This window comes from Pyrus communis, chromosome 2 (assembly GCF_963583255.1).
Source record: "Pyrus communis chromosome 2, drPyrComm1.1, whole genome shotgun sequence".
Classification (NCBI taxonomy): Eukaryota; Viridiplantae; Streptophyta; class Magnoliopsida; order Rosales; family Rosaceae; genus Pyrus; species Pyrus communis.
Genome location: NC_084804.1, coordinates 15,984,988 through 15,997,213, shown reverse-complemented (window position 1 = coordinate 15,997,213; position 12,226 = coordinate 15,984,988). Strand labels below are relative to the sequence as shown.

The window sequence follows — 12,226 nt, the reverse complement described above, 5'->3', positions numbered from 1 at the left end:
AGCATTCCATATGCATCAATGGCCAAAATTAATCCCTTGTCGCCCTTCTAACTATAAAATGTCAAATTTACCAAAAAAAAAAAAAAAAAAAAAAAAACCAAAAAAAACCAAAAAATGTGAAAAGCCAAACCCAAGATGGCTGCCTCTGTTATGGGGATCGTAGAATAGTCCGTACGACTTTAGGCAGAAAGTCAATCTGTATTGGATGAAGCCGGATGGGTCATAAGCTTTATTAATGTAGTCCCATTCAAAGATTAGCACGAACCTGTCTAATTAAAGGTGTGCTTTTACATTGCATCTTTGGACTTCCCATCGCTCTTAATCTTTAATCTTTAATTAATTTAATCACTTTCCAAGACATTTAGTACTAAAGTCTAGTGGTATTCCTTCTCACATATAAATGAGAGGTGTTAGGTTCGATTGTCGCCAAAGACGAATTTGAACCATATTATTACTAGCTTATTATGAGACTAAACCCGCCATCTCCTTCCCCTGTAGTGTTGATAATATCGTTTGTTCAAAAAAAATTTTTATCACTTTCCAAATAATCTCTTTTTTTTTTTTTCTCTAAATTACGCAACTGTGGCTGCTGGGAAGCATACGTCAACAACAACAAAAATGGCCTAATCACATTTCTCACTTCATAATCACTGATTTACACATTGTATCGACAGCCGATGGCTCGGCGAACACCGGTCGTGATGCGAAAAAAATTGATTCGGTTCGTTTTCTTATAAAATGTTGCTGTCACTTTGCTGAATTTTGCCAAAGGTCGTCTGAACAATTTGATATAAATGAAATGCTGAAAACGAACGACAGAGGAAAGAATATTAAATTTATTTATACAAATTCATCTAATATTATGTTCTGGGCACATACGGGACTTGCGTCACTCAAAGCAGCCCATACACAGACCACTACTGCACTGAAACTCATCGCCATCACAAAACCGAAAAGGACATCCGCTTACTTGAATTATTTTGGCCCCAGTCGTGCAAACTTTTGCGCTTTTGATTGGCGAATGCAGCTCCGACCCTTGTTTTTGTTTCCATGTCGCCCGTACGCTGCAAATTGCAACTTTTATGTCAAGGACCTCCACAGAAAGTAGACTTGGCTGATTCATAGAGCAGAGGGAGTCTCTCGTACTGCGATTGATTGCACAAGCAACCATCGCTTCAGCACACTCTGGCCAGAACCGGCTTTGGAATCATTTCTGCTATCGGTCAGTGGACCAAGCGGATATGTAATCCGTAATAACTTATCTTGTGCTTGCCCTTCGTCTTTGCTTGTGTAAATAGTGAATCAACGGTGTTGGTCGTCTCATTAAATTAAAACTGTAGAGTCAACCCAGATAAACATCTTGCACCGTCGATGTAAAGCCGCAAGCAATGGCTTCTTGCTGAGCTATTACAGATGATCCTGATCATAACCAAGTCTTATGCCAACAACATTCACTAGCCAGAGCAGTCCATCAAATGGCGAAGAGTGGTGAAGAAGGTTTCACCAAGGAATACAATTTTCTCAAAGATCTTGAGCTTTCAAATTCTTCACTTAGATGGCTGAAAAGGGATGGTCATAACTCCATCTAACTGAAGAGCCCTATGAAACCCTCTCGGCTGCTCTAGCAAGCCTTTCTTCTTCATTACGTTGCAAAAGCTCCTCATAAACTTTTGTAGAGCTATCGGTGAACCTTTCCATGGCCTCAAAAATGCGTTGCAGACTACCCTGTAAAGTACTATTTCTAGTGTCACTCTGATACACAATCTGCCCAGCAACCGAGAGTCCGTCACCATCCCCTGATGCCAGCACAATTTTCTTGTCTAATGCCTGAATTTCTTTCTGTATTTTTTGGTCCTTTCTATCCAATTTCTTAACTTGTTTCTCTAGATCCTTGTGTGCCACCATCCTCTGGCGCATTTCAATCTTATCTTGTTCCCAAATCTGAAGCACACTTGTGGTGAAAATACGCATCGACTCAACCACCTCTCTTTCAGATATATTTTCCAAAGCCTGTGACCACTGGTTACATATTACAAAAATTGGGGGTGCGCCTATTCTACCGGGTGAAAAGGGAACTATTCCATCTGGTGTTTCTTCCGGTTCATACAGAAGACATTTTAAAAGCCACTTGTTCAAAGCTCGCACATATCCCTTCTGCGCACTAATCCAAGTAGAGAATCTGAAAGTCCAGTTAATAAGCTGATGTTCAAGCTGCAATGTGGCATCAAGATGACCATCATTAAGCTTTTTTCCAGATCCAATAGGACCTAAACCTCTGGCTTCTCTAACTGCTAGGCACTGGCTACTATGACATTCGAGCATACATTTCCACATCCTGGTTAACCTGAAGTGTAAGAAAATAAAAGAATTAGGCATGTGACATGAATATTGCATTCACAAAGTATATAATTTCCCACAAACCAATCTTTGTGTAAATAAAATCATACGGTTACACACGTGAGTGGAAACAACCACCAGTATGATTGTCAAAGTCATAGATACAAACACGATTGCAAATCAACACGCATAAGCCTATCCACTATCACCATCACCTGGCCAATCTTTCGTATTGCCAAAATGAGATTCATTGATTACTAGAGGCACCTAAATTCTTATTACCACCCTTATATTATAGGTAGGTGTTGTTCAAGACACCTGGATATTACGAAAAAGCTTCCAGTATGAGACTTCAGGACCCTATTTCATATTTTCGGTCACAAGAGTTTTTGGAAGCCATTCATGTGGTTCTCAATGCGGATAAAACCATCAAATTACAAATCATAAAGAAACTTTGATCAAGATTTTCTCCCCTTCTAATTTTTAGCTTTTCAGTAACACCTTCCAATTTTTGCCTTGCGTCTTTTTCTATCTTAATTACTTATATTCTCTAACCAAGCCTAATTCCCATTAATTTCATTCTTCGTCTTGAAGAACTCTTAGCACGACAAATAAAATAAGAGTACCAATGGACCTACCAACTCCTTTAAGCTTAATTTTTGGAACATTGGGAATAGGTTGAACCCATGATCTACTACAGTTCTAACCCTTTTCCCCACCTCCTCACCACTTGTGCTAAATGGAGCTAATTATTCAATCAATAAATTAATTTTTCAAATATCAAGGACTAGCAATTGAAGGTCCAGGAAATATATTGAGATATAACCTTACCTATAACATCATCACACGGGTAAGATTGACTATGACTTGTCAATTTTGAAAATTTTAATCAAGAGTTATAACTAAGCTTAGTCCAAGATACGTGGTCAATGAGGTGACGACAAATAATCATACGAACAAAAAAAAGTATCCATAAATGCCACAGAAATTGGAAGATGGACATACCCCTGAATTAATTCGTTCAGTTGTGGCCATAATTCTTCATCCCTGATCTTACTTATAGTCACAGATATCTTGTCTACCACTTGAATTGCAATTTTAATTTTTGTGGACAGACTCCTTATTAAAGTTCGAGTTTTATCAACTTTATGAGCTTCTGCGCCCCTTTCATCTAAATGCTTTAGCTTACTGACCTTCCTGTCATGGATCACCCGCATCTTTTCCTCCGCCTGAAAAATTATAAGAAAACTTGTCTGTAGGGTCACAACTGACAAAGACAAAATTAGAGAGGGCAGAAATATGAATACACTCGGTGGTTTAAATTATAATGAAGAGAAGCGTACATCAGCAAAAGCCCTAGTCAAACTCATTTATGGATTAATGCTTGAATCAAACAAGAGCTTTGCCATAATTTATTCAGATAGGCCCATGTTAGACAAAGAGTAGCCTAGTTTTAGTGGGTGAATAATAATGTATGATGGTGAGAACACCAAAATATCAATTAAAGGGGCCCTTGAGCCCTTCAGAGGGAAAATATGCGCTGGTCGGACCTAAAAGAAATACATTCCTTGTATAGAGATGTATCAATAAAGACACTTTATATTTGAAATTCACATTTAAGCAAACAAAAGACGAGATTTTATTATGAATAAGAAAAATAAAAGAAATTCTAATTCGACACTACTTTGGAACAACAAAGGATCATGAACCATGTGTCTGGCGAAGCATAATTAGAAAAGTATGAATTGTTCAAAGAAACCCAGATGGCTCAGACTCATAAAGGTCAAAGGTATAAAGATGACCATGTAAACATTTAACCGGTAACGGGAACGGAGGAAACATACCTTTACTTCATTGTAGAGTTTCTTCTCCCAAAGATATAGCTTGTGTAAGGTGGAAGAGAGATTTTTGGACCTTAACATCAATTCTTCATCGAACCCCAATTGAGAAGGAGCAGCCACTTGAGCAGAGGTCGATGGCTCGGCACTAGTAGAAGGTTGCGAAGAGACTAAAGTCTTGGAAGAAACTGATCACAAACACAACACAAAAGTCAAATCTCTGCTCAATAGAGTTCAAATTCAACAAAAATTAAACATAAAAACCCAGATCTGTAAACTTTCCACTTGAGGAAACTAACTACTACACATCAAACGCATATAAGTTAAAACTTCCCAGGTAGATCAAAATTCAAGCAAGCAAATTTTTCGTAATCAATCTCTTAAAAAGGTGTATAATCCCATACCCACCATGTTTTCCACCATGGGGAAGCTTTCCCACCTCGAGCATCTTGGAAATTTCTTTCCCCGACTCCGAAGCTCTCTGAAACTGAATCTCAATCTCTCGAGCAACTTCGAAAGCATCTCGAGACCCCGGTCGAGCTTTGGCTGCAGCTCCGCCATTGCCACGGTCCTCGCGCGTCTCCTCCTCATCCACAATCTTCTTCTCCATCACATGGACTTCATACTCCACCCCACCACCATCAGTCTCAACGCTCGGCCGAGCTTGATAAACCGAGGAGGGCTGCGTTTCAGCTGCCTCATCGTCCACAACAGCCTTAGAATGCTTCCCGCCATCCACCACATGCTTGTGGTCCCTCTGCACCTCCTTCACCACCTCCTGCTGGTACTCCACGTCTTCCAATTCGGGAATTCCCTCTTCGTCTCTCACCTCCTTCAAGTCCCGACTCGGAGTGTAGGCAGAGTAGTACTTTTCCTGAACCTCGAATGGGTTTAAAAAATCCCAAGCTGAAGCTCTTGGCGGCGAAGGTGGCGGAGGAGGTGGCTTAGACGAGGTCGAAGCCGAAGCCTGTGGCGACGGTGCTCCATATCGGACCGGCGGAGAAGAATTACCGTAATTAGTATACCCACTACTCCCTCCGCCGTAATTATACGCACCACCGTAATTGTTAAACCCACCGCCGTAATCGGCATAAGGATTAGAGACAGCGTCTGGATAACTACTTGAATTTTGATATCCATCATACGAATTCGAAGAAGAAGATTCCCCCAATTGAAACACGTTTTCAGGGCTCACGGGTTTCTGCCGATGCACCACAGATGGCGTCGCTTTGTTCTTCATGTAATTCATGCGCATAAACCCATCTGGGTACGAATTGAAACCCTCCTGCCCGCCGTCCTCCATGTAATCAATATGACCGCCGTAGTGAGTATCGTGCAGTGGCGACGAGTGGCCGGAGTGGTGGAGCGAGCCGGAATCATCGTCGGAAGAGTGAAAGTGGAGATGAGACCCGGAATTTGAATTTGAGTGAGAGTGGCGCAGCGGCGAGGATTTGGTCTCGCCTTTTCTGGCCGGCGGGAGGTTGAGGTGGGGTGAGGACGGCGACCCGGATGAATTGCCCACCTCCTGCTCGATAAATTGATGCAGAGAGCGGCCGATTTCTCTGAGGGAGCTAATATAAGCGATGTGGGCCTCGGCGAGGGCGTAGCGCTGGTGAATCGCCTCGTCGAGGAAGCCGCAGCGCTCCCGGCATAAGGCAACGGCCGGAAGTTCGTCGGGCTTGGAGCTCGTGCAACCCATCAAGCGGGAAGAGAAGGCAACTTTATCAGTCTACGGTGAAAAATAGGTAGTGGGTTAAGGCGAGATCAGCTGAAACATGGCGGGCGGATTGGGATTAGGATTCTAGTAGCTGTTGGGTGTTACTGTCTGTTTGTTTCTCGGGAAAATTTCGAACTTAGGGTTTGTGGGGAGGAAGATAAAAGAAAAGTAAACGGGAACGAAGGACAAAGGAGAGGAAGGAGAAGGGAATCTTTGCCAGCGCGGAGTTTGTCGTCGGCTTGCAGCAGAGAGAGACAGAAAGCAGAGAGAAGAGAGAGGAGAGTGCACAGTGTGTTTGTGTTTATGTGAGAGAGAGTGAGGAGAGGGAGAGGGAGAGGGAGGGAGAGCGAGAGGGAGAATGTATTGTATTGCTTTTAACAAAACTTTCCGTTGAGAAGACCAAATTAATTCTATTAAAAAAATAATTAAAATAAAACACCTTTTTTTTAACAAATATAAAACACCTAATGCTAAATTAATTTCGTTAAAAAATAATTAAAATAAAAGTTATAGACAAAATAGTATATTAAATACAAAATAATAGTAAATTATTTTTTTAAAACCTCAAAAGCAAGAAATCATATCAGTTGTCCATTTTTTTTCAAATTAAATAAATTTTTAGTGATAACTTAATTATTTAAAAATAGTCTCAAAAAATATAAAATTATTTTCATTGACGAAAATTATTTAAAGGTCATCACCAAAAATGAAACACTGTAGTGACTCTTTTATATTTATTTTTACATTATATATTTCAGATTTATAATAAGTGCATGCACAATTAATGGCTAATATTTCAAATTTTTATTGGGTGTACTTTTTAGGGCTATATCTTTTTATTTTAAACATATTTTAAGTTTGGGTAACAACCAGATCAGTGGGGAGATTTTTGAGAAATTGAGATGGTTTATGGTTAGAGACGCACATAATTGGAAATTCAAATTATAAAATTTCTGTTTTGAAATTTGACCAAGAAAAAATAAATTAATTGAATTATTTGGGTTTTGGAAGGTCTTAAAAATAGGACAAAACGAGATTGGGATTTGCTTTGACGGAAAGTTTGACGCTTGTAGCCGCCACCATATTTTCTCGCGGGTTCCATTCCGGAAGTACCCTTGTAATTTTCTTGGGGATTTTCAAGGTGGTTTGAGTTTACCTTTCTTTTCAATTTAGGTAATGATGATGAAGGTTTTCACTTTTCACTGTGGACTAATTTGTGTTTGTTTTTACAGATTTAGATAATGTTACGAGAAATTTTATAAATTTTTTTTGAAAGTGGGATTCTTTATAGATCTTTTATCTTTTCATAATTTAACGTCAATTATTGTGTAAACATTATATAATATTGTGCAAAATACATAAGGTGGCAGAAAATCTATGAAGAGTCTTGCTTTTGCTTTTGAAAGAGCCTCTTTAGAATTTCTCTGACGTTATTGGTGCGTGTGGGATTAATGATTAATTAAGAGGACAATTATTATCATAATCTTAATGGTTTTATTTTAACATAGTTTCAAGTTGGTTGGACTCAAATTTCAGTTATGAATATAAGGTTTAACTAGTTGCAGATGAAGAATTAACTGGCCAATTTTACCAATTATTAGATTTGTGTAATTATGTGATTCTAAAATGCAATTAAATTACCATTGTTTTGCCTAATCATAAAAGAATCGTGACAAATTGGCCATCCTCATTGAACATGGTAAATTGGGTTGTTAGTTTTTCTTCCAATAAGATCTGCACGAGAAGTGGATGGCTGCGTTTGAGCTAAAGCTGTTAACACCCATTCTATGAAATGGGTATCTCACATATAATTCATGTGTCATTCACGTGATATAAGAATTCGAGAGTAGACGTTTGCATTGTGAATTTTAAGGGTCTAGGCTGATTCACACATTCTGCAACGAAAAAAGTTCATAATTGAACATTTTTGCAAAATACGCAGTATGATCGTTCCATATTAATTAGAGGATTGAATGAGTGTGCCAAATACCTCAACCACAATCCAATCTGCAACTCAAAATCAATGAGCATTGCCTCAAAAGAGGTAAAGAGATAGAGAGGAAAGAAAAGGTGAGAAAAAAGAGACAAACATATGAGATGGGTTGGCATTTGGCATTTCAAAGATAGCATATTAGCATCATATGCACACATTAGGGCTATGAAAGGTAGCTAAAGGTGAAGAGAAGGTTGGGACCATATAACAAGAATTCCAATTCCATTCAGGGGTCTTGAACTCCAAAAGAGCATCCATTTTGCAATTTGTAATTTGCAATTTGCAATGCCAGTGTCTAGCAGCAACCAGAAATGTTTTCCTCTTATTTCTTAATCATCTTTGTCCACATTCAATAATGGTACTTGGTGACTATGTCTGTAACTAAACTAGAAGACTAATTTTGTTTAATTTTTAGGTTACAATAAGATGAAGAAAAGGATCGGCGATTTCTCGATTTATGCACTAATCTTGTTCATATCGTTTCAATTTTAGTAGATATCCCCGAAGGAACGTGCCTAATTGCCTCTATATATAAACAGCCTAATCTTTTTTCCATTGTAGGGGAAGTCACAAGAACTAGTAATTTACTGAGATTTCATATATGTCAAGGGAGCATATTTGATGCTTCCATATTCTGAAAGTTATGTCCCTCTCAAAGATATTGAGCACTTAGATTTAATTACCAAAAGAAGTTTGGTGGTTGAAACTTCAAGAGGGTGGTTTGTGTTGCTAATCACTAGCATTTTTTTTTTTTTTAAAGGAGTCTAAAGCTTAAATTTTCTTTTTATCTCATTTATTCCCTTTAATTTTTTGCTACAAAACCATACTTAAAAATCTGTTTTTGCACCTAGATAATCTTTAAGTACTTTGAAGAATCTTCTTTTTTCTGTTTTTAATTCAAAAACCCTGGCAAAAGTTTCCATCAGAATGTTATAATTATTTACCATATGTGCTTCCATATGCATGCTAGGTATGCAATAACAAGGAAAACCCTTTCCAAGAATTAGAAGAGAATAAACTTTTGTAAAATTTGGTTGTACCTAATTGGAACTGGGTGGTGAAAAGTTAAGGTGATCTAGCTGAGAATATTTTTAAACTAATTAATTCCATAATTAATCATCATGATCCTGCATCAAAAAGAAACCGTATCATACGTGCTACGACAAAAGGCACGACTGTGGGAGCCAAAACCCTAATATTTTAATACAAAAGATAAGATTGAATTCGTGATCTCGTGATATTCATATGTGACTTCTTCCTTTTTTTTTCTTTTTTTTCTTTTTTTTAAGTTTATGTTTCGTTATCAACACACAAAAAAAAAAAAAAAAAAGTAGGGGGTAAGGTGGGCATTTTGGCCAAATCAGTGAGCGTAATTTGAAGACTTTAAAGTTAGCAAAAGGGTTTTGGTCTCTCATGATTCTATAGTTTTAAGGATTATTTAGAAAAATATTTGCCAAAAACTTCAATAGTCACAATCAAGCATTGACTACCTTCCTTATTCAATCAAATAAAATAGTGCTCAACCAGACGTGTTAAATTAGGACAATCCTTGACATCCGTCTTGGCTTCTTCTCTCTAAAGCCAGAAGCAACCTCATTTTCTCCAAATGGCTTCACTCGAAACTTCTTTTCCATCATTTTCCTTGTCGTTCCCAACCAATTTTATATATGCTTCAGTCTTTAACAAGAATCCAGAAATTAACAACTTATCTTAAGAAAAAGCGATCAGGGTAGTTACGTTATCAAATTATCAATTCACATCAATAATCATGCAGGTGCTTGTTTTTTGCACATACGTGATTCAAATTAGTAATTTTAGTCTAATTACATATATACCAAATAATTTGACGAGATAACATTTCATTGAAACAATATAAAAAAAGGCACCAGGATTTCCCTTTTGTTTTTAAGTAAGTAGTATTTCTCTTTACTTGGAAGTGAAAGGTCTTAGGTTTGAAGATCGTGAATGGCGAATTCGATACCAAATTAGGCCGCCATTGTGTGGCTTAGCCGAACTCTTATTAGAGTAAATGTAGAAATATAGAGAATAATCCAAATGCTAACTTTGAGGTACGACTTGAATCATTTTCTTAAAGTGTTATTTGCCCCACTCGAATGAGTTTGCTAAGGGGTTCTTGGCAAATCACTTCCAGGATACAACAAAGTATGGAATATTCGATTAGCAAAACCGAATTACATTCCCTTGGAAATAACTAGAAAGAAATTGTATGAATGTGATGGAGAAAGAAGAAAGCAAGAAATGTAGAAACAAATTTTTGAAAATTGAGTGTGAAACATTATGCCACAATAGGTATTTATAGGCATTTAAAAGGTATTTATAGGCATTAAAGCACCCGTTCATCTAGTCATTTCATTTTAGTTGAAGATATACAACACTTCTTAATAGTGTTGACCCAAAAGACATGTCTTCAATTTAAATTTTCAGAAAATAAATATTGACTGATTACATCTTTTAATTCTACTCATACAATTTGTGTAGGGGTGTGCTATCCACACACCCCATTTTACTTCTTACACACCCCTTGTTAAATTCTATCCGTTGATTTTTCTTCAGTTCATCCGATCTGACAGTCGAAAATTAGAAGGGTGTGTGAAATGTAAAATGGGGTGTGTGAGTATCACACCCCTTTGAGTAAGCATCATACCTTTTAACCAAAAGTTGCAACCATTCAACAAAATATACAATCGCAAAAGGTTGAATGAAACCCAACATTTTGTAAAGGATGCCGCCCGTACTCTTGCCGCACACTGCAACACCCTTTATTATACACACACATGTTGCACAATGCAGCATCAAGTCATATATATATATATATATATAATTTATATATTTATTATTGAAATCTCTAACAACTCATCCTTCACATAGTGTAAATATATCGATGTACTAAAAAAAAGTCAGTATAGAATGTACTCAAAAAGTAAATATAGAAAAATTTGTTCAAAAAAAAAAAGTAAATATAGAAAATTAATCGGAAACTATTATTAGCATTCCAAAAATCTTATTTGGCACTCCAAACTTTCTATAATTAGAAAAAAAAATACACTTACGAAAAATGCCAAATAAATTTTTTAAAATACTAATAACAATTCTCAATTAATTAAACAAATCTTATAACTTACTTTTGTTCTCAAATGCCAAAAGATCTTCGATTTGGAATATTCAAATTCCAACCACGAGTGCATGTGGGGAAGAGTTGGTCTAAGGTAGAAACTACACTAAAAACTATAAAATATACAAAGGCCCTGAGATTAGCCTAAAATGCCCATGCTACCATGCACAATATTTATCCCAATTTAATGATGTACATTATGTGATTATATATAATTTGAGTGTTATACATCATTATTCATCTTGAAAGGTGATTCCATGTCAGATTAAGAAGAAAAAAAGGCGATTCATGCATTATATAATTTACAGAATTGAAAAAATAAAAAATTTAATGAGACATCATGTGCCATTTCTTTTCGGTCTATTGTCCTGTCTCTCCCTTTTTATGAATCTATTTTAAATATAATCTTGAAAAATATATAAAATATGTCATCTTGAATCTTGATCTGGTATTTTTTTTCTTGTTGTTTAATGTATACAAATACACACACGCACACATACAGTTCCTAGTTCCTACCCCGTCAGCAATGAACAGGTTAAAAAGGCCAACTAGCCGCGATGATGGAAAGTTGCTCAAAACCTAGCGGCTTGGAATGGTTGTTATCAAAGTTCATCATGAACCCTAAGAAATGATTGCTCAAAACCTAAATGCATGATTGGAAGATTGAGTGTGACCATTTATACTAATAGCACAGCCTGCCTTTTCAGCATTACAGTTTTTTATTTACCCAGAAAATAAAGATTTTATTTTAGTTTTTATTTTATTTTATTTTATTTTATTTTATTTTTTTGTTTGTAATATAGTTAGGAAAGTGATATTTGTCACACTCATCCGTTCATTCACACATGAGAATTGCATACGAGAGAATATCAGCACTTCATGCCATTTGATGTGATAGTATCCCTTGTTTCCCCATTTTTTGCATACCATTTGATGTGAGAGTATTCTTTGGAAAAATGGAACTTTAACGAAAAGTTCTTAGTACTATTTATTTTAATAAAAAATTATATTTTTATACTAAAAAGTCAATCCTAGTACTATTCACTTTACCTGTTATTTTGTCCTTATTGTTAAAACTTAAAATTTTCAAACCTTTTTCATTAGTTTTCATTTGAAAATATGACATTGTTAGAGGTTTAAAAAAGCTACTACCAGAAAGACTAATTATTTAGACTAAATTTTATAAGTTATACGACTTGGTTGGTGAT

The 12,226-nt window shown here is 36.5% G+C and overlaps 1 protein-coding gene across 1 annotated transcript; it reads right to left on the bottom strand.

The window, feature by feature from the left end:
- Positions 1–820: 820 nt before the first annotated feature.
- Positions 821–6,233, bottom strand: LOC137727151 (protein ALTERED PHOSPHATE STARVATION RESPONSE 1-like). Its single transcript, XM_068466088.1, has 4 exons — positions 4,584–6,233; positions 4,182–4,363; positions 3,343–3,566; positions 821–2,344 (listed from the first exon to the last, which is right to left on the bottom strand). Exons 1-4 carry the CDS (start codon positions 5,872–5,874, stop codon positions 1,600–1,602), a joined length of 2,442 nt encoding a protein of 813 aa, XP_068322189.1. The 5' UTR covers positions 5,875–6,233; the 3' UTR covers positions 821–1,599.
- Positions 6,234–12,226: the final 5,993 nt, after the last annotated feature.